Source organism: Bemisia tabaci, chromosome 6 (assembly GCF_918797505.1).
Source record: "Bemisia tabaci chromosome 6, PGI_BMITA_v3".
NCBI classification, from domain to species: domain Eukaryota; kingdom Metazoa; phylum Arthropoda; class Insecta; order Hemiptera; family Aleyrodidae; genus Bemisia; species Bemisia tabaci.
In genome coordinates, this window is record NC_092798.1 from 53,642,157 (window position 1) to 53,664,834 (window position 22,678).

General features: G+C 41.4%; 2 protein-coding genes across 4 annotated transcripts in view; one reads left to right on the top strand and one right to left on the bottom strand.

Annotated features, from left to right (window-relative positions):
- LOC109042017 (myosin-IIIa) overlaps nucleotides 1–22,678 on the bottom strand; it is a 139,551-nt gene that overhangs the window by 30,590 nt on the left and 86,283 nt on the right. The window lies entirely within an intron of this gene.
- LOC109042018 (maltase 2) lies at nucleotides 1,506–18,533 on the top strand. Its single transcript, XM_072301974.1, has 11 exons — nucleotides 1,506–1,663; nucleotides 2,714–2,921; nucleotides 3,132–3,311; nucleotides 3,842–3,999; nucleotides 5,251–5,376; nucleotides 7,101–7,333; nucleotides 9,443–9,635; nucleotides 11,306–11,549; nucleotides 15,991–16,186; nucleotides 17,298–17,438; nucleotides 18,281–18,533. Exons 2-11 carry the CDS (start codon nucleotides 2,747–2,749, stop codon nucleotides 18,468–18,470), a joined length of 1,836 nt encoding a protein of 611 aa, XP_072158075.1. The 5' UTR covers nucleotides 1,506–1,663; nucleotides 2,714–2,746; the 3' UTR covers nucleotides 18,471–18,533.

Sequence of the window (22,678 nt, forward strand, 5' to 3'; positions counted from 1 at the left end):
AATTGTAGAAAAATAGTGAGAAAACTTGCCGCCTTGCGACGTCATCTGGCGACATTTTCCATTTAAACACACGTATTTTAGCAGATTGGGTTATTTTGTCATATTTTCTCCAATAATTGTCCAATTTAGAAACCAAGGATATCCTCGTACTTAGTTTTCCTAGCAGCACAATTTTTAAAGATGAAATTCGCAAAATTTAAGACACCTGCAAATTCTCTATAGCAAGATTAGAACAATTACTGTACAGGTTTATTAGGGCTGAAGTTTGGAAACGTGTCGACCGTACTCTGGGGGGAACTTCGATATATGAACATGTATTGGAATGCTTGATTTCCAAGCGTGCTCAATGGTCCGCTCGAGTTTTTTCGCGTGAACACGACACGCGAGGCGCAACGCGACGGCCGCAGCTGGGAAGGAAGTTTTCGTGCGTTTCTGCAGAGGCGAGGGCGAACATTGGGCCGGGGCCGGCTACGCGCTCGCGCTGCGCGCTGCGCCTGGCGACGATCCACGAAAATGAGATGCAATATCAAAGTTGATTAGCGGAATCGAAACTTGGAAAGCGCCTCGGGTTTCTTTTCACACGGCCCCGCTACGGCGCACAGATGGAACCGCGCACCTGCCCGAGATTTCGGCTGCATTTACGTTGTTTTCGCATCGCCATGTAGCGCGACGACGAGAGTGACGCCAGCGTAAGACGCGAACGTAACAGCGCGTCCGATCCACCGATACCCGATAGGTTATGCTTTCTGAATTTCTTTGCTTCGATATTTTGACACACAACCACACACCCCCCCCCCCCCCCCCTCCATCAATGCAAGTCGGCCTCAACGCGGAATACATTATTTTCAACGTGGAAAACTCTGAAACGTCATTTTTTTTTAAAACTTTGCAGATTTTTCCATCTGGTGTGAAGAATATTCTGTGGAAATTTCAAGGCAGGATGTTGGATAGGTCTCCTTATGAAAAATAAATTGGGAATGGAGATTTTGAAAAATCGTGAGCGCGATACGCATTTTCGCGGTTTCGCCGTCAAATTGTGCATTGAACATTTTAAAAACGTAGGACGTTGCTACCTGTCAACATTTTGGTGAAGAACGAAGGATCTTTTCTTTTCGGGAACGACTGTCAAAATTCTCGTATCGAAGAAGAACTTTGTTGAGGAACAGTTTAAATTCTTTCATTGATAAGCGTTCCAAAACAGAGTATGATGTCATACCAAGTCCTCGAGAAATGAACAATGATTACGTCAGGATCATACTTTGCGTTTTGCAATGGGCCCAGTGATTAATTAAGCGATTTTTGCTGCAATCGATGCAAATCCCACTCGATGTACTCGAGATTCTTTACTATGTAAGAGAATTCTTTTGAAGTTGCTCTCATAGAAAGGTCACAAACTTATCTAATCCTCTATCGAATTGCTGGTTGGCCATTCTCATCTCTCTGATTCGAATTTCTCGGAATCCATTTAGGATTCATAGATAAAAGTAATTTGCCTTTCAAAAGTACGCTTCCTCAAATGTGGATGAGGAATAGTCGATGAGGATACCAATTTATAAATACTTGGACCAGAGTCAAGCATCCTTTAGTGTAACTGTGGCTTGCTCCCTGCCGTGGACTCGTTTCATTTGTCTCGTTGTGATCTTTCAGCAGGTGGTTCCATTGGGTAAGTGTCATGAATGTAAGCTGATCCACAGGAATAGGAGAGCCGAGAATCAGTACATGTCGTCTGAGATTGTGAACCAGTAACTTGAAGCGAGGATGAGACTGACTTTCGACCAAAAAACTACGATTCTGACTCACTACAAAGTGACGTCTCAGCCTAAAAATCGAGATGCATGACTTATCCGTTTAATTTTTTTTTTTAAAAAAGCAAAAAAAAATACCCCCTGTCCGTTTATGTGGAAAAAGAGCATCTTGCTGTTGCATTCACATCAGATTGTTTCATACTTTGGTAAAGATAGGGACATACAGAAGACCAGTGCTACCGGTCATTGCGGCCTTTTCTTCAAGTGAAAATATTCCTTACCACCTGCTAAATTCTCTTACTTTTCCAGACTATCTTTGACCACCCTATTTTTGTTTGAATAGCAAATGAGATCAAAAATTAGAACAACAACTTTAAACTTTGAAAACGCGCACCTTGATCAGAGGCATTGTAAAAATCCCGCGCCGTTTTTTAATCACTTGAGGTGTTTTTTAACTTTCCTGAGAGCCATTCTGGGTAAAATCGATTTACCTCAAATTTTAACTATTCAGATTGATTATTATGAAAAGATCAAAATTTCAGTCTCTTTCAGTCAAGAACTTTAGTGCCAGCATTCACGCTCTAAAATTGTAAAATAAATGCAAAAGTATTGTATTCATTTTGCAGTAGGTTTCAATGCATCGACAGCGATGGTTAAAAGGGAACAATGCATTTGATAAGTATTTTAAGATTTGGGAAGATGATTTTCTGCGAAAACATTGCTTACAATTATTCATGTGAAAACTAAAACTTGGATTAGTCCAGAATAATCCACATCGCGTGTAAAATCATTGATCGTGTTTATCAGGGTGTATTGCGCCAAAACAGAGGATCCTATTTTTTGTAAAACGGCCATGATATTTCTTCTGCAAAGACGGGTATTGGAATAAAGGCATAGAATTGTGAAGGCTCCATTTAGGAAAAACGCATTGAATTTGATTTAAGTTTTATTATACATATCTTTCGTAGGACTGCAACACATTCTGGTGGCTCATTAGAAACATGGAGAGACTACTCTACTTTGTTGTGTGCGCTAACATTTGGATTGGATTTTCGGAAAGCCATCAGATTCTAAGCAGCGGCGGAATGAAGGAGTGGTGGGAGAGCACTCTGATTTATCAGATTTACCCACGCTCCTTTAAGGATTCAAATGGGGATGGCTACGGTGATCTAAATGGTGAGCACAAATCTTCTAATGATATTAAATTGAAACAATCTATCTCAATTGTTACTTTTACTTTTATGCAACAAACGCAATGATTTATTTTGTTATCTCTCCGACTTGACGAGATTTTTTTCCTCCATGAGTGTAATGTTAATTCTGATAGAAGGTGATTCGTTGAAAAAGTTTGTTTGGTTTTTTAAATTCAACTCATTGGTTCCTCAGGTATTCTTGAAAGACTGGATTATGTCAAGGAGATAGGCGTGGACACAATTTGGATTCAACCGTTCTACAAGTCGCCGATGGCTGATATGGGTTACGACGTTGCTGATTATCGAGCTGTTGATCCAATGTTCGGTACCATGGATGATTTTAAGAGGTTACTAAAAAATAGTCATGAGAAAGGTAATTCTATTCCATTGATTTTGTATTTATTTTATTTTTGTTTTAATTTATGTGTATATTTTATTTTAATTTCATTTTCGATTTTGAGAATACTTTTCGGTTCTGATAAGTTTTCTACGCTCGCACCTCCTTATATTTTAGAGGGACGCAACAGGGCGAAATCGTCACCTTCCGGTCAAAGTATCGCAAGTGCCAAGCGACATTTCAAAGTTTCCGCCGCTATTTTAATTTTTTTACAGAGAAATTGTTCAACGAAGCTGTCCGAAAATTTCACTAAGTTTTCCTTGTGCTGCCGATAATATTTCGTGAAATTTTCAAACATATTCAACCAACAATTTTTTGTACAAAAATAAATGGCAGCGAAAATTTTGAAACATCGCATGGCGCTTGTGATACTTTGGCCGGAAGGGTACGAAATGTTATTCTCTTCCGTTTGGTCCCGACTGGTCTTGTTCGAATCTTCTGACTTAAATTGAAGCTATTCTTTTCTAAAATAATTTTTAACGATTGATTTTTTCTGCATATTTTAGGGATGAAAGTGATTGTTGACTTTGTGCCGAATCATAGTAGTGATCAAGGTGAGTGGTTTAAGCTCTCCGAACAACGTATCGAACCGTTCACAGATTTCTACGTTTGGAAGGACGGTAAACGGATTAACGAAACTCACACAACACATCCAAATAATTGGGTATGAATATACTGAATTCACAAACTAATTGAAGTGAATACTCAAAGATCAGGGGTGTTAATTGTTCTCGATAGCGCGATCGCGACCTAATTCCGGAGCAGCCCTAAAAATTATGGAGTCCGAGAATTTTTTTTTTTTTTTTTTTTTAGATTTTTTAAAGATTTTTTTAAGTATTTCAGATTTTCAATTTTGGTGAAATAATGCGATTTTGGCACACTTATTTCAAAATTAGTAAAAAAGCTCAACAAAATTTTGATCAGCGCATTATGTTCACCCTTTTGCGAAATCCCGGCACGCTACGGAAAATAGCGGAGGCTTAGAACAATTTGCACCCTTGTCAAAAACCGAGGCTCTTTTGAGTTTTTGATACTATAGAGCATAGAGGAATGTTCTTCAAACATTCGGGAACTAAAAATACCCGCTTTCAAACCATACGGAAATCATTGTGGTTCAAAGATTGAGGTTTAAGGTATACGTACTCTGAGAGTTAGCTGATTCTAATTTGCCGCGCCTCTGAGTACAGAACTGGCGATATATTATGCAACTTGACGCTCTTCTGTATGCAAAAAAATTAATTAAATTGCTCGCAACTTATTCTTTACTTAAGGGCGGACTCGCCATGGTGCTCAGAAGTTCCCAGAAATTCTGACGGGTGTCTCAGAGGATCCCGGCAGGTTTCTTGCAGGGGCCCCCCAAAATCTGAAAAATCCTTATAAAGGTGGAATTAAAAAGAGGTCCTAACCTGAGAGGAGAGGGCCCCAAAAACGTTTAAGCACACGAATCATTTCGAGCCGGACCGACTCGGTCTTTACTACACAATATGACGTTTTCTGTCGAAATTTAAAAATCCGATTTTCTGACCCAACTCTAGACAAATAATCATACAGTTCGAAAACACATCATAACCCTTTTTCTGAGACACTGTTATCGATCCTTTTCGATCATACTACAATGATTATTCCCTGACTGGAGAGTGAATCTAAGCTGTAACTAAGGGTTCTTCATTAAAACTAAATATACTACAAACAGTGGGTGTTAAGTTAATGAAATCGGTCAAAAAGGAACGTTTGTTGACTTGCGGCCGTGAGAGCTTCATGATAGCCTACATTACGCAGCCAATGGAAAAGCAGCACAACTTTCTTGTCTTAAAAAGATACAGATGGCCATGCTTTCCCTACGACAAATTGTAAAGGATATTTTACGTTTTTCTGTTGCTTTCGCTAAATCCTCCATTTACGATATATTTCACAGCGAAGCGTTTTCCGAGGTCCAGCATGGACTTGGAGTGAAAAAAGGAAACAATATTACTTTCATCAGTTTGCGCCGCAACAGCCGGATCTCAACTATTACAACCCTCGTGTGCGTCGAGAAATGGAGGTAATTCTATAACACCTAATTTAGCTTTTTCATACAATTTTATACTCTCCACTCTCAATCTTGCCCAGTGATGGCCACGTAAAAGTACATAGTACATAGTAAGTTGTACATAGTCAGTCATACACTGATTACTCTCACTCTAAAGAGACCCACCACTATCGTTTTGATATAACAAAAGGATTTTTACTGGCTCGAATTCAACATAAGCAGATGGACAATTATTATAAAACAGTAACGGCCATATTCATTTATGTGAAGTGTTCATCTTCGACTTATGCATTGATGCAGAATGAGCTGAACAAGTTGACTAGACATTGGCTTGCTTGGTATAGGAATTGCTCGACATGTCGCTCATTCTCATTTTCAGTCAAAGTGCCATACAATAGAGTAATACGATACCAAAGGTATGAGGACTTCTCATACCATTGCTTGCCTTTTCATTGAAAAGGCAAGTTTTTTCGTATCGCGGGACAAAGAGCAAACATGCGTTTCTTTCTGATACTATTTTCTGAAAATCCTATCAGCCTGATTTCGTTTCAAAGCTGGGCACAGAAAACTCATTTCTCTCTCTCTCTCTCTCTCCCTCCCTTCCCCCTCTCTCTCCCTCCCCCCCTCCCTCTCTCCCCCTCACTCTCTTTCTCATTCTATGCTTTGCAATGAAAAATAGAGGGAATTTTAAGTATATAATAATTTTTTTGCATCACTTTTTTTAAAAGGCAGGTCAAGTTAGTGTCAACACATTTTTTGTCAAATTTTACTCTATTAGTTCTGCAGTAATAAATACAGGGTGTCCCTGCCTGACTTCCGGTGCCAGATTTTTTTCTCATTTATTTTTCGTCGGAAGAAGTTGAGGGCCGTGGTTTCCTTTGTGGGTGAATGAGGATGTCCTGAATTTAAAACTTGGAGTTTCAGTCACAATTTTGAAATCATCGGACCAAATCAGAAGAAGCGGTAAATTTTGGCCGCGAAAAAGTTGAGGGACAGAGCTTTGATCCCCTCGATAAAATGCTAGGTCATACTAAATTGACACTATGTCCCAGAAAAAAAGTTTTCTCAAGGAAAATCGACCCCAAAGAATCCGATTCTGACGGTTCCAAAGCCCTTCCCCCCCACCGACCCTCTTTGCTGAAGTACTGAACAAGTCCCAGACTTGTCAACTTTTATAGCTTTGAGCCTCCCTTTATCTCAACAGCAAGGCTCTGAGGGGCTTCAAAACCGTCAGAGCCGAATTCCTTGGGGTCAGTTGCATCTGAAAAAACCCTTTCTACGAGCCTTTACATCGATTTAGTTACCTAACATTTTATCGAGGAGGGACTCCGTTTCCCAACTTCAGGGGTCAGAGCCTCCAGAGGAAATGGGCCGATTTTTGCCTTTTTTGTATCGCTTTAGGTCAGAAGTTTTCGTACTCTCTGATATTGATGGGTAAAATAATTCCAAAATCGTGAGGGAATACCCCGATGTTCAAAGTTAGGAATCCCTCTTTAGCCCTTAATGGAGTCAGGAGGAGGGGAAGGGGGGAGCGAATGCTTCGAGATGACGAAATTCGGATTTTTTCGAGTCGATTCCCTATGTGTCCCCGCGATCCTCGACGGGGGAGGGGGAAAGAAAAGCGAGAAAAAAGCCTGGTGCGGATGATCTGGAACACCCTGTACCCTGTATACGTGGGCACGCACGGATACTAATTTTGTACGAGCGAAAAGTGAAAATTGAGGCTTGATTGTTAGGATGTACTGAGATACTGGTTGGACTTGGGGGTTGACGGATTCCGCGTTGACGCGGTGAATCACTTGTTGGAGGCGGAGCACTACGCGGATGCGCCAGCCGGCATCAAAGGAGGACTCGGTGTCATCGAAGGAGTCTCCATGGTTTACATGATGCGCCAACCTGGAAATTTGCAACTTATCAAATCATGGCGGGCAGTTCTCGATGAGTACGTTAAAAAGGATGGACAAGCGAGGTAGGTGAAACTTCACACAGTATAAAACGAGGATTCTGTCTTCAAGTAATGTTGACACCAGTCTTGAATAAAAGCCCAAGTTCCAGTTTTTGGAATCTCATTTCAGAGAGACATGCTTAGGACTTCCAGAAAATATATTTGACTCACTTTACAAACGCAAAATCGAATCTATCGTCCGGGGAATCCGGGAATTTTTTCTATCTTCCAAGTTTTGAGCAACTATGGAGAGTCAGCCTATAGGCACTGTGAAAAACTGCTTTCGCAGTAACTTTCATCAGAAAATAGCGCGTTCGTGGTTATAGAAGGCCGTGGAGTCACTCGTGGTAATTTTCTAAAAATTAAACGCTTTTGCGGTGAATTTTTCAAAAATTTAACGCTCGCACGACACTTTCTTAACAAGTCAACACTTTGACGGTTATTTTCTAAAAATTCAAGACTGGCGCAGTAATTTCCTAAAGAATTCAACGATTCCGCACTACTTCTTTAAAACGCAGAGCGTTTGTACTAATTTTTACAAAATATCAACATCCTTGTCGTAAGGTTTCAGAAATATCAGTGCGTTCATTCTTTCGATTAAAACATATTTTTTTATTCGTAAAACCGAACTTCTTTCATCAGTTCTTTTAACCTCTATAGTTCGTTTATACCAACTGAACATTCGAGTATACGAACTGAAAGTTGGGTTTGACCAACCGAACAGTGGAGATAATAGAGAACACTATAATCTCCTTCATTGTGTGGCATTGCATTTTACCTACGTGAAGTCGAATAGTTGTTCACGTGCCTCGCCCCGTCCGACTTTTCTGCTCATGCGTTAAAGTCTCTGGGTCAGCCGATAAGAGTTACCTTCATTTATGAATCTCCCCTCCTTCATTTTATGAATATGGAATTTTACTTTCCTGGAATCGAAATAGTTGTATCGCGCGTTTCTCTCCATCCGAATTTATTATTTTGTGTTAAAATTTTCTGAGTTTTCAAAAAAGAGGCCGAGTTCTTTTTCATCGTCGCGTCGTGGGAAAGCGAGGAAGTTTTGTTGCTTCGGAGTTGTGACCGGATCTGTGAAAAAGGACCTCATCTTCCGGAAGAGGATTTCTGAAACTTTGAACTGAGAACTTGACGCATAAAACTATCCTGGGAAGCGCCTGCAAAACAGTAGTATACTTCAAGCATCGCGCCGCGCCGTCTCTCCGAACCCGATCGGTGGAACCGTATTTGTAATCTCGCTTTCGGCTCTCTTGACTCGAGAATAGCGCTAACAATAAGTTCGGAGATGCGTGCGTTATTTGGAAATTCGTAGGGCAGCCTACACAACTTCGGACGGTAAACGCAAAAATGAGGCGTATTTTGATCAAAACGTGATAAAAGAATTCATTAGACAAGTTTGCTGCCTCCGCAATTTTCCCACCTACTGCAGTTCGCGAACGACCGATCGGGTGTTGGATAATTTCAACATTGAAAGTATGCAGAAAAAAGAGGATGACAGGTCTTCTATCTAACTTGAGAACAGCACAGAAATAATTTAGCTCCATCCTTAGCAAAGTGATCATCGATAAAGCGTATAATAATAAGACTAATGAACCATAAAGGATGTCCCAGATCAAAAAGTGGAAACTTTGGGCATTGATTCCTTGGACCGAAATAATACTTTTCCGTTTGAGACATTTTAAGGGGACGACGGGACGTGACACCTCAAAGTATTTCCAAAATAATTGTTTTTTAGAATTGTACCCACAATTACCGACAGAATTAGATAAACTACGAAGCTACGTCCTCTGACCTCTTCGCGGTCCAACCCCCCGAAGCGCTTCGCGCAACAGACGTTATGCATAACGCGTTACTCTTATGACTTCATATTACAGAATAGAGTTTGATTTGATTTAGATTTAAGAGTTTTTTTATGCGCTAGTTACATTTTACGTGACAATAAAGTAAAAAAAGAAAACACAAGTGGAGGAATTAAGCCCCCCTCCTAAAAATAAATCCCCCTCAGAATCGGTAAATCTATAAAAATAACAAACAGCAGTCTTATTTCGCTCTACGGAATTGATCCATTGAGTTTTCGCCATTCGATTTGCGACATCTTGTATAACTAGTACATTTTTATTTCAGATTATTGAGCACGGAAGCCTACGATATGCCTAAAATTCTGAGCCTTCAGTTGGGGAACGCTACTAACCCTGGAGCTCAAATTCCATTTTTCGTTCGGATGGCATGGCTCGATTACGATACCACCGCGTCACAGCTGAACTCCTACATCCACGAAATGATTGAATCCTTCCCCGCTCGCTCCTTCAATTGGGCCGTAAGTTAGCATGAAATTATAATATCTATAATAATCGGTTGGGCGTGTCACATCATTGTTTTGTAGTTACATCTTGAAATGGACACCTTAAATTGTATGGTTACATCATGTTGTCCCCCACGACCATAAGACCTCTGGTTAAAAGTAACCTATTTCTCTCGATCTAATTCAACAACCCTACGTTGTAAACTCAAATTCCCAAAATCGCAAAACAAAGATTTCTCCTGATTATAAATGCAGATATGAATTGGACGTATCTCTGCCAAACAGAACTATGTATACATTAAGACATGAGCCGTGAGACCCATAGAATTATATGCATAACAGGGCTCACGTCATAATGCAGATAGTTTCGTTTGGCAGAAATAAGTCCAATTGGTGTATGAATCAGTTGTTTTCAAAAGGGAACAGGCCCATATTCCTCGATGAGTCATAGTTAACGTGTCCTTTTATGCAAACCAGGGTTCATGCAAAAATGGACTTGTTCCCTTTGTAAAACATAACTGATTCATACGTGGAATTTACTCGCATGGACTATTATAATATTTTGTGAAACACACCTCGATGCCTAAGAGTTAAAATTGAATTTCAAACGGGTGAAGCTACAAATATGAGTCATGCGAGAGTGAGTGAGATATATTTCACTAAAAAGGTAAATACAAAGGTTTCATTGATAACAAACGGAGCGGAGGGAATATTGATGCACTTTATGTAAGAAATTTTTGGCGTGAAGTGTAAAATAATCTGTTTTTGTTTGTTAACAATGCACCCTAGTCATCGAAAACTTGACCACACTGCCAAACTGGAGGAATTGATTTGTATTTATTAATTAATCATTTTTTTTTTATTTTTGGAGGGTTTTAAAAGTACCTGGGACCTAGGACAATATACGGAAAATGCAAAGAATACGCGCATTTCGGGGGGCTTGGCTGCTTGGCCAGTATTTTAGACACCGCTCTTCGATACGTTTGAGCGAGTGGATTGATAGGTCGTAGGTGAGTCAGTCTAGACTGATTAGAAATATTTTGTAAGGACCGAGTTCAACAGAAACGCATAAGATCGTATCAAGCTGAAACCGAAATACAGGAAGTTTAAAAGTTTATCCTTACATAAAACTCCACGCTATGGACAATGTTTAACGACTGAATCTCAAAATAGTCTGACATCAGACAAACACTAGGTAACAGGGTGTCTACTAAAACAGGCTGGCCAAAAATCATTACTTATACAGTACTTTTCCAGTCCATTCCCAAGAAACTCAGTACCTCCTCATAAGAGAAATTTAGTACTTTTTCAGTGCCTCCAATTGACGAAATCCGAAAATTTTCAATAATTTGAATTTCTCGCTCGAATTGCGAAAAAATTGACAAAAATTCCGGACCTTCTCGCGAAATTCCGCACTTTTTCAGTACTACCGGACCGCCCTTAAAAAAATCAGTACTATATCCGGATTTTCCGGAAATTCCGGACTTGTAGACATACCCTCCTCAGGTAAATATTAGAATAATTTGTTTCATAAAGCAATCTGATACTGTCCGATTCCCTTTCACTGCCAAATTTTTACGACGGCGTCACAGAAACTTTTCAAAACTCTCTGACGGCTTGTTCCGGGAACAGATAATTCCCGCTTTTGTGGAATAATGTACATTAGGTATTGGGTTTCTTTGCAGAGGGACAACCACGACAATCCTAGGGTGAGCACGCGATACTACCCGGAGAGCGTGGAGGCATGGAACATGCTACTTCTCCTCATGCCCGGAGCCACGTGCATTTATTACGGGAGCGAGCTCGGAATGGAAGACGCCCATGTCCGCGCTAACCAACGTAAAGACCTTCAAAATGCTGGCGGTGATCGCACTGAGACCCGCGACGGATGCAGATCCCCCATGCTCTGGGATAATACTAGAAACGCAGGTAAAAAACAATGCCACTTGGCATAGTCGCCGTCCCGAAATTTTCCCGCCCTCTGCCCTCTGTGTTACATGCGCAGTTTACCATGTTCTCTGCCTTCGTCCAATTAAGCATCTAAGGCGCATAGCTACTTGGGAGGAACCGTGGGAGGAATCCATAGTAGTGAAGCATTTCAAAAATCTCTATTAACCGCCGCACAGTGGGGCGAGTCATTAGGAGAGGTCGCACAAAATTTGGAAACTTTAAACGCTTATGACTCCGTTTATGCACAACTTTGAGGTTATTCTTAAAGGGGTTCCATTGGTTTCTTCGTAGACGTTTCTTCCAGCAGCACTCCTTAAAATTTAAAATGTGACGAAATAAACATTAAAATTTTCAGTTTTAGTCAAAAATTTCATGTCCGATCTCTCTAATTGACTCGATCCATTGTAAGCCGGCACAATGTGCTCTATCGCCAGATTCGTGCACCGCGGTTGGACGGTGCACACTCGGACAGGCGCAGTACAGGCATTAGGCAATTTGCACATAGGAACAGATGTATAAAGGTGTAGCATTTGAAGTATATGCATGATGTTGAAGGTGCTACATAAGATGCACGCCTTTATTTATTATTACGCGCGATAATTAGAATTCGCGGCGCCAGCGAGTTCAAATTATTAGATGTGCCGAAGACTCTGCAAAAGCTATGATTTTGATAAGAATGTTTTGTATAGTAGTACGGCCAGGCCCGCCATAAGGGGGGGGGGGGGTACTGGGTCCCTGGTTCCGGGGCCCGGGCCCTGGAGGGGCCCGTGCCACCGGTGAAAAACCACTACGAATTCACATGTAACCCTTGTCTTTTGAGGAAAAGTGAAAAATTTACCCTAAAAATTTTGCAAAAGGTGAAAAATTTTTCAAAAACATGCTACGGCACTGTGGAATTTTTCTTACGTCTTTAAAGATTTCTAGCTGTTTTCAATATTTTTAGTATAGATAGATTTTTTTAGTAACTGCGTTTCATTTTCTTCCGTCGTCGGATGCTAAGAGTCTCCAATCTGGGCATCCTCGACTTCAATGGCTCAACTTCCTTGCCATAGACGCACGAAAGGGGAGTCCAGGGAGGCTTGGATTCCCCTAGAATTGGAAATAGTATCATCTGCCCCCCCCCCCCCCGAAAAAAATTTCCAGATGTTTTGAATGCAACAATCCGAAAAGTACATTTTGTGCTAAAAGTAAAAAAAAGGCGGAATTGCTATGCAGAAACTGATGGGATAACTCCGTCATGGGAACTTCAAAATGCGTCCAAGTAGATTTGAATTTTAAAAATTTCCTAAGGGAGGCTCCTGGACTCCCTCTACGCTGGGAACCCGGGTTTCAGGACATTCCACCAATGATTTTTTGCCCGCGCACCTGTTTTGTCCAGTAGTTTACGTCCACGCGGAAAATAAGAGTTGTGTTGAAAGAAACTATACAAAAATGAATAAAAATGGGGGAAAACCGAGAAGCTTGCAATAAATAGTTTTAACCCGTATGTACATCGATCTTTTAGAGTCAAATACGTCCAATGTTAACCGTTTGGTTGCGCGTACACAAGCTGCAGCACACTAAAAGCACAAAATATAAAAGAAATAATTAAAAAAGCTTTGGGGATCATTAAATTTGACACGGAACCACCTTAATATTTACAAAACACATTTTATATTTTCCTCAAATACATATTTTTTTCATCAATTTAAATGAGGAAAATCCATGCACAGTGTGCAAAAATTTCAAAATCAAGAGCAGAAAAACGCCGCCTCCACGATTTTAAATATTACAGCCAAATACAGAGCGGAGCGGCGCGGCGCGGCGCGCGGCGCACTACCGGCGCGTCGCGTCGCGAGACGCGCACTAACACCTACAAACCTAAGGGGATACTTCACGCATTGCGCAATGCTTGAAGTATCCCGTTAGGTTTGTAGGCGTCAATGCGTTGGGAGTTGGCCAGCCGCGCCGCGCCGCAGCGTGCCACGGCGCACACTGTGGTATTTGACCGAAAAACCTGGCCAAAACCTCAATTTTAAATTTTTTTTTTTTTGGAAAACCAATGTGATATTCGAAATCTACACTGTTTTTTACCCCAGTAGCCATGTATGTGCCATTTTTCGAGTGGCTCAATTTCCCGCGAAGAGACCACGAAGTTACCTATTTCTCAGCGATTTTTTTGATGTGTTTTGACGCGCTACTCGTCGATCAGTTTACTTCAACTGTGCGACCATAGGAGGGAAGTTCGGCGATATGCAACACATTCTTAAGGGTATATTCTACACAACTAACCACAGTATTTTCGAAATTTCCTTTTTTAGTGATTTTCACAGGAGGTTGAAAAGTGATGTAAAAGTAAACGTTTTTTTCGAATTTCACAGTCCGATTAAAAATTTCTCTCAACTGTTCTCAAGCGGTTTCAGGCGGAATGTCATAGTCCGAAGTGGGTATTTTCAGGATTCAGGGTCGACAGACTGAGGAAAACTGAGGAAATTGAAATTTTTGACTTCAAACATGGACTTTTGAGCGATTTTCACAAACATGAATGGGAAAAATTATGTCGATACTAACGACTGAAATTGTATTTTTCCAATACCTCTGACCCATTTAGTACGAAATTGGGTGATATTTGGTCACACAACCTGTTTCTCTGGCCCCTACGCCCCCGAAAGAGGGATGAAAAAAATAATTTGAAAGCGGAAGGGAGGGTCATTTTAAAGTCTTGCAAAAGAGTTTAATCCGTTATTTAACGATCTCTTCGTGCATTATCCTTGAGTATAGACATATTCATGCCATGTTTTACTTTGACAGACAAATTTGAGGCCATCCGGCCGTGGGGTGGGGCTTCGAAAGTGGCCCTCTGGCACCATGAAATTACGCTGAGAGGCACATTTTGAAGCCTCGTAAAAGTAATTTTACGATTTTTCCTCAGGCAGCAGATTGTAAAGGGACATCATTAGAACTAAATCTTCCATTATTATCAACCTAAATTTTAAGAAAAAATACAATTGGCCCTCGATAAGTGAGGTATGTGGTTTTGTCACGAATTTCGCAGTGACTTACGCTGTTTTATATTAAAAAAGGCAATTTCAAAGTTAATGGAGTGCCCTCACTTTGAGATGTAGATCATGGGTTAGGAAGGAACCCATCAAAATGAATCCTTTTCATAGGTGCTTTCTGTCCTCACAATGGTTCTTATTTTGATAAAACTGATTTTCATCCCATAAGTTATCCTCAAATCATCATATGGAGGTCCCGGCACTTTCATACTAGCACTAATTTTGATTCAAAACAGTCAAAAATCTAATATCTAGAATGATTCATATTAATTTTTTTGAGAAATGTACATTTACTCCTCAATGTGAGAGATCGGCTGTTTCGTCAAAAATTTTGAAAGGACTTACGCTGTTTCATAAAAAAACCATTAATGAGGTCATAGAGAGTCCTTATTTCGAAAAGTGGACCACAGGTGAAGGAGAAACTCGTCTAAATGCACCGCTTTAGTCAGATACTTTGCGTCCTTTTAAAGGCTTTTTGGAGGGCTTCTTCCATCCTCTTTAAACTCTCCGCAAATTGTCATATGATGTGTTAGGTGGATAAATTGTGCATATTATCACTTAAGAAGAAGTACTGATTGTAAAATATTTTTAAAACTCGGCGATATCTGGTGATAAATAGTTTTGGCCAGCTTTTCAGGTTCAATACCACAGTGTGCGGCGCCTCAAGCAACTATTTCACAACAGAGTTGTTGCACGGTATCAAACGATATCGAAGACGCTCCAACATTTTAAGAATGATAGGCGTCCTATGAGAGTGCGAAGCTTTCCTCGCAAAATAAATCAAAGTACTACGGCACGAACTCACCTGCCGAAAAAACGCGTGGACATGAACTACTAGAAGAACCAGGTGAATGGACAAAGAATCGTTGTCGAAATGTCCTTCAACCGGGGCTCGGGCCTTAAAACTGGTACCAGGGCCCGAGAAAGGATGTGGCGGGCCTGAGTACGGCTAAAGCCGTGGGTTTTACCGTGCTACTATGAAGAAACGAGCTTTGCTCAAGGAATTCTTGAGCTATAGCGAGTTTTTTAAATTTCCGCGGTATTGTGAACATAAAATTTACACTGAAGCTTGCAATGAAGAATTTCTGCGCCCTTCCTAAAAACTACCTGTATTTTTTTTAGAGAAAAATTGTGGGTCAAGAGTGGAGACATTCAGACTTCTTAGACTAAACGGTTTATCTTGGCCTCAGAACGTTAGTTAATATATGACAAATAGTTTCGATGAATTGTGCTTTGACACAATTTCCTTTGAGTGCATCTCACTTAGAGAAGAGATGATGAGATCACCTCTAGTGTAGAGATTGTTTAATTTTCCTGCGGTTTCAGCCCAGAGAGTCTGCGATTTAAAATAAGGATGATGGATTTTTACATGGATGTTACAGGGTTCACGACTGCGAAAAATCCGTGGCTACCTGTCCACCCGAACTACTGGCGGACAAATGTAGAGGCTCAAAGGCAGGACCCCAACAGCCACCTCAACATTTACAAACGACTCGTTGAGCTAAGAAGGATGCCTGTCATCCGTCATGGAGATTTGCGCACCTATGTGCTGGAGGAAATGGTATTCATGTTTACAAGGTGAGTTTTACTAAATTACAAGCAGAATTTCCCAAACCTCAGGGCAGCAGCATGTGAGATTACGGAATCCTGAACCACCGCCAGCTAAGTTTGTAGACAACTTTTGATATTTTTTTCTTCGGTTTTTTTAAAAAACAATTTCAACCGTCGCTTCGTTTGGAACATTTCTTTAGAAATTCGGTTATTTAATGGTTTTTTCAGAGTCGGAATCATTTTCCCGCAAAATTACACGCTGGAAATTTTCGGCATTTTTTTACTAGGAGACCACGAAAAGAGGAAAGACAGTATTTTCTACGCCCCGTGCAATGAAGTGTGATGCATAAAAGCTGTTTAAGTTCTAAATCCTGTCGGACGTTTTTTTTTTAAAGAGAGAAATGGCTAATGAAGGGTAGAGGGTCTATTATTGCACACACGCATCACCTTAACTATACACATCACAAAGATAGAAGAGGGGAAAGGGGAGGAGTATTTATAAAGTGGACGTATTTATGCTAAAAGGAACTATGTGCATAGGGATTGCGTGTGAGATAGTTCCTTTTGGCATGAATAAGTCCGAGTGAAGAGAGCACTTTGAACTGACTACTTCAACATCCCTCATTATCAAACTGCATGATCAGAATTAGACGAAATTGCCTGTATGCTGAGATAATTTTTGGGGTCATAAATTGGATTGCCATGCTGCAATTACAATCGTTTAATACTCGGTAAAATTTATGAAGAGCTTTCTTTAAAGACCTTTTGATTTTGGAACTGGAAAAATTCGCAGAGAATTGAGTAATCAATATAAACAAAAAAAATTGAGGCGCCTATTCCCATTGTTACAATAGCGTGTACATTCTTATAGTCCACGCCACGAAAAGTGGCGGGTGAGGGGCGGATACAGTCGGCCGGTCTAGTCTATCGTTGAAGGGTTGAAGCGCAGGTATTGGCCCAGTCGTTACCCCGTTTCAACTACGGGCCAATACCTGCGCTTCAACCCTTCAACGATAGACTAGACCGGTCGACTGTCTCCGCCCCTCACCCGCCACTTTTCGTGGCGTGGACTATAACAATATCTTTAATAATAATTGTTTTTCCCGATGAATTCATCTAACGCTTACTAAAATTCCAGGTCTTTCAAGAGTGATACTGTAGCAGTGCTGATGAATTTGGGATCAGAAACTGAGAAGATTTGCGTCCAAGATTCAGCCTCACTGTTACCGGACACGATGTTCGTTCATACCAGAAGTCCTAATTCAGGGATGAACGTTGGGTGAGTCATCTATTTCCATATCCTTCATTTGCTTTCTACTTATTTTTTGATAAAACTCACATAATTCCACGAAAATTAAATGACTTATATAGTCATGCCATTGAATCTAGCCGACAGACATTAAAGAATGAGATAATTCCGAATGCTGAGTTCCGATATTTGGAGCTAACGGAGTATTACCACTTTTCTGAAAACCAGCGGATAGCGCTATCCACCGAGTTTAATTACCCAAATATTGCGTAGGAAAATGGACGTCTGTCCGAGATGGGAAGGTCCGTGGAAAGTCGGAATTAATTGCACTATGTAGAAACAAGGGTAGCGTTCGAGCCATTGTAAGAGATGAAGACACTGAACCAACCCTGTGTCGTGGCGCACCGCACAGAGGGCTGACTCCTTATGAGTCGCTTGCCGCATCGCGCAGCTCGGCGCCTAGCACAGGAATTTGCGGCTCCAGGTTCATATCCCGGGAAAAACCGCCGCTCCGAGGCCCATAGCCTCCTGTGCGGTGGCTGCGGCGTGCGCGAAACATCGATGAGTGACAGTTGACGAGGGTCGAGACACTCCCACCCTGCAAAATAGTGCTAATTATTCCAACTTTCCACGGACCTTCCCATCTCGGACAGACTATAATCACATGAGCTCGCGATTAGACTCTACTCCAGTCCGCAAAGAAACAGTTTCAAAAACAAGTTCAGGAGATTTCAGGGAAAATTCCAATCAATCTATCGCTCGAAAGGCCTGAAAGTTATACCATGCTAAACAAGCTTAAATTCATGAGAGATCGTCCGAAGAAAACCTAATGGCAGTGAAAAGATGGTGAACGAATATTTTTCTCATTTCAGAGAGGAGGTGAAAATAAGAGATGCGGGCAAAACGGAATGCATTTACATGAGGCCACAATCGGGACTTGTATTGAGCACATTTCTCAGTGATCCTATGGGCTCAATCAGTCTATCCAGTGGTGCTCCTCTTTCGTCGTGGTCTTTCGCTGTTCTTCTACTATCAATTTATTTAAAAATCTTCATCAGCTAGCACATTACAACACAAAATGTCAGAGATCAAATAAATAGATTGCTTTTGCCCAGCCCCCTCTAATACGTTTCCATTTATTTTATACCTATTTTCATACATTTTGATTTCCAAGAAGAAAGAAAAACTGACGAGGATGTTCATTTAAGGAATACTAATCATACACGGAGAAAGAGGAATCGTTGTTATTACAATGCTCATATTCGAACCCAGGTCATACCTATCTACTCCTGTAGTCGTTGTAATAGTGTTACTTTTGTGGTAGTTACAGTTTTTCTGTTGTGGTAAAAATTAGTTTGGTCCCTGTAAGAATGACGTTCTAGTCAGAATTGTTACCGGAACCCGACTAATTGTTACCACAACAGTAAACCTGTAACTACGACTAGAAAATTGAGCAAGATCTGAAACTCTGCGATTCACATTGCAAGAACATCGATTCTTTTCTCTCGGATTCTTTTTTTTAAAGAATGGAATATGTACGACACTGGGGTATGTTATTCGATCAAACATATTGGCTGAAATTTTGTAAAAAAATAAAAAAAGCTTTTACCTCGAAGTCATGATTTTCATTATGGCGGCAAATATTTTTCACGGAAAGCACTTCCGTGCTTAGTGCCAGTAGAAATTCACGACATAGTCATATGTATGATTTCATGCTTAAAATTCTTAAGGGTCACTTGAAATCAAACTCCCAAAATCAGGCCCTGCTTATGGTGATTCTAAACTCCCAATAATTTTTAATGGATCTTTCAATTAAGTGAATAAGATTATGTGTATAGATCGTTTCCTCCGAAATGGAAAAAATAATAAAAATACTAACACAATTTGAGCCCGCGCGAGCATATTTCCTTAAATCCCAAAAAAGTCGGTTGCCTTTATTTGCGATAAAATCCCACTTTGGGAGACGACGCGTTCCCTGGGATCAAGATCTGATTAGAGTCCCTTTATACCCAGACTTAGGACATCTCAACTCTGGTCGGGCTTGGTTGGGCTCGGAGACAACTGAAAGTGGCCTGAAAAAAAAAATTCAATTCTGATCGGTTCTCGCTCATGGAGCCACAAGTGAGTGCACCAAGAAGGCGGTGGCTCGAATAAAAACAAAAATATTTAAAATATTACGTAATTGTGATTTATCGAGAGTGAATTGTTGTTTTCATCGCACCCAAATGAAAATAGATTAAGAAATTATTCACAAATCAATTTCATTTTATTTTATTGAATTTTTTTTGGTTAGGTTTGGATCAGTTTTGTTAATGTTGTTGTTTTTGGATGACAGACATGGGAGGATTCCTTGTCCTTATCCCTGAATATCGTTCGTTTGGGTGCACACTTTTGTGACACCACGGCCAGTCCAGGCCAGCTGATAATCGAGATGTCTTAACTCTGGGTATAAAGGGACTCTAGATCTGATCTGCCGTTGAAAGTTTAATGTTAGAAGAAAAAAGTTTCTAAAAAGATTAGCCGAAAGGGTCGTCCACGGCACCCGGACCGTAGGCAATCGTGACCGGTCACGAGTAGCGCGATGGAAGCTAATTAAAGAGAGAGACGAACATTTACTTTATTGAAATTTTGAAGAATTCATCCGCGGCACTCGGACCGCAGGCAATCGTGTCCGGACACGAGTAACGCGAATGAATTTTAGACCGAAAGAGAACTGTTTATTGGCAGAAGGCCGGAAATTGGCATGAAGTTATTATTATGAGAATGATAGAGAAAAGAAGGTGAATTTAGAATACATACTCACTTGGTTGAATGAAAAGACGTAACTGTCTAAGAATGAAGGTTACAGCGCATGAAAGTTCATATGCGGGGCGAATATACCTGCCCATAGACCCTACCATAGAGTGGTAGGTGAAGCATAATTTAGATACGGCACACGGGCCAACCGGTCAAACTAGATTTGAGAAGGAATTACGCGGACGCGTGGATTGAGTTGAGAAAGGTTGTGAAGGAAGGCGCCGGTGAGTATTATAATTTAGGATTTATGGAGAGAAGTAATCAAAGATGAATTTTACATATTGAAACAGACAAAATAATAAAGAAAAGAATTTAAATATCTAAAGGAAAGCCGGAGGGGCGAATAAAGAGCCCGCAGCGCGATCGGGCGGGCCGCGGCGGAACTAGGCGCGCGGCGCGACATGAGATGCGGGCGGCTTGCCTAGCTGACGGAATGAAGGCTAAATATTGGTGACGCTAGCGGCGCCAACAGCCGTATCCATAACTTGTGAGGCGTGAATTTTCATGGGGAGTTTCCGCTGCGCTGCAGAGAAAGCTCCCCTGGGCCCCGGGCGAGGTGCGCGCATGCGCAGTCACATGATTTGGATATCATTAGCCGGACGAGCTCGACGGGAAAATGTGATTGTGCAACCGTTGGAGCGGGTAGCGAGCCATCATCCTCGTTATCACTTGCCAACTCCCACTTCATCATCGCCCAGACCAGCCAGGTAAAATTTGCCGACTCCCGCACAACTTCTCCGCCTTAAATACCTGCTCGTCGCTTTGAAGTTCCACCTGTCTACGGGTTCATCGTTTAAATTGATAGACGACGCAATAGACAAAGAAGACGGCGGAAAAATGGAGCGATCTTGTCGGTTTCGGACGGTTGCTGAAGACACGGGGAAAAACAATGGTCTAGTTTTTGTAGGGTTCCTCGAGGGTTGCCGTTAGTTTGTCTGTTTCTTGCCACCTTTGTCCATTCCATCCACCCGCTTTCACCAATAGCATCGCTCCATTGCTGTTTGTCTCCTTCGTCCATCCATTCGTTTTGTCTAACCATCTCGCTTTGTCTGTCAATTCCAATAATCAGCCCGCTGGTCTAATTATCAAGTGTATAAGGGAGGGGACGATTACCCGCAACCCCCCTCTGATGACACCCCTATCCGCGGAGGCCCATTCCTCGAAAAAAGCGATTTGAAACAAGAGGCGTGATCGGGCTAACATGATCGCACTGCTGTCCTGAGGAAAAACGCCGTATGAGCCTTCAGACGTTGCCAAATTTCCTTTGATAAAACGCGAATTTCCTGGTAAATTCATGATTATGTTCCTCCCAATGTTTCAGATAAACCGAAGTAGTAGCCACGGCTGGTTCCGGTCTCTTAGAAAATAGATAAATTATACTGTAATTACTTACATTTAAGATTATTGAAGTGTATTGTTAATTTCTGATTTTTGAGTACCATTTATAATAATCGTGTAATAACTATTTTCTTTGAATAAAAAAAAAAAAAAAAAAAAAAAAAAAAATGTTTCAGATAATTTGGTTTGCAATTTTACCTAAAGATTCTGAAAATATAAAGGAAAAATATTCATAACTTTCCCAAAAAAAATAAACATTTTATCGAAGGAAATTTGGCACTCCTCGCATGTTCATACGTCGTTCTTCCTTAGCATGGCATGGCAATAGTAGGGCGCAGAATGGCGGTTGCATCGCGTCTTCGAAGACCAGAAAATCTCCCTAGTTCTGCGCCACGGAGAACAATGCAGTCGCTATGTACTGTAAACCACTGAAGTCAATCCTTGAACGGTGCAACCCTAGCCTCTAGCCCCTAGCCAAGAAAGTGAACCTCAAGTAAAACGAACTGCATTTTTTAACACAACGGCTTATGGAAACATCGCGGGCTGCGAGTGGGTTCGGGGATTTATTATAATTTAAATCGATACTTATTTTACCGAATTCCGGCATATTATGTTGGCCGAAGTCGTAACAAATTGAACGATGTACGAAACTCCCAATTTTGTGTAAAATAAATTTGAAACCTTCATTTCCCAGCCGCCGCGCCGCGCCACGCACTGGTCTCGAAAGTACCGGACAAAACAGGCTCAAAAAGGACTTAATCGGCGCTCCAGTACTTGGTGACTCTTATTGAAGTATATGTTCTGCTTGTCTGCTAGGACTATTATTCGAAGATTTCTACGTCGATGAATATTTTGCGGGCCGACGGAGCGTGGGTCGTCGCTGGGTCGGCTCCTCGTGCGGAGGGTGGAGGGGAGGGGGGTAGGAGGAACTAGGCCGCGATGAAAGGGACCGCGATGGGATGTGGGTCGGTGGCGTCGGGTTGGGTGGCTCCATCGTCCATCGGAATCCGACTCGGACGTACGGACAGGAACTTTGGACGGAGCTCTTACTTTCTGCGCTGCACTAGATAGAGGCTGGAGCGGGCTGCCTCTCCGGCGGACGGTGACAGGAGCGGCGGCGGCGGCGGCGGCGGCGG

Coding starts and splice junctions, on each gene's coding strand:
- LOC109042018 (XM_072301974.1), top strand. CDS start 2,747: ATGGAGAGACTACTCTACTTTGTTGTGTGCGCTAACATTTGGATTGGA. Junction 5,377..7,100: donor GTGTGCGTCGAGAAATGGAG/GTAATTCTATAA, acceptor CTTGATTGTTAG/GATGTACTGAGATACTGGTT. Junction 16,187..17,297: donor ATGGTATTCATGTTTACAAG/GTGAGTTTTACT, acceptor CTAAAATTCCAG/GTCTTTCAAGAGTGATACTG.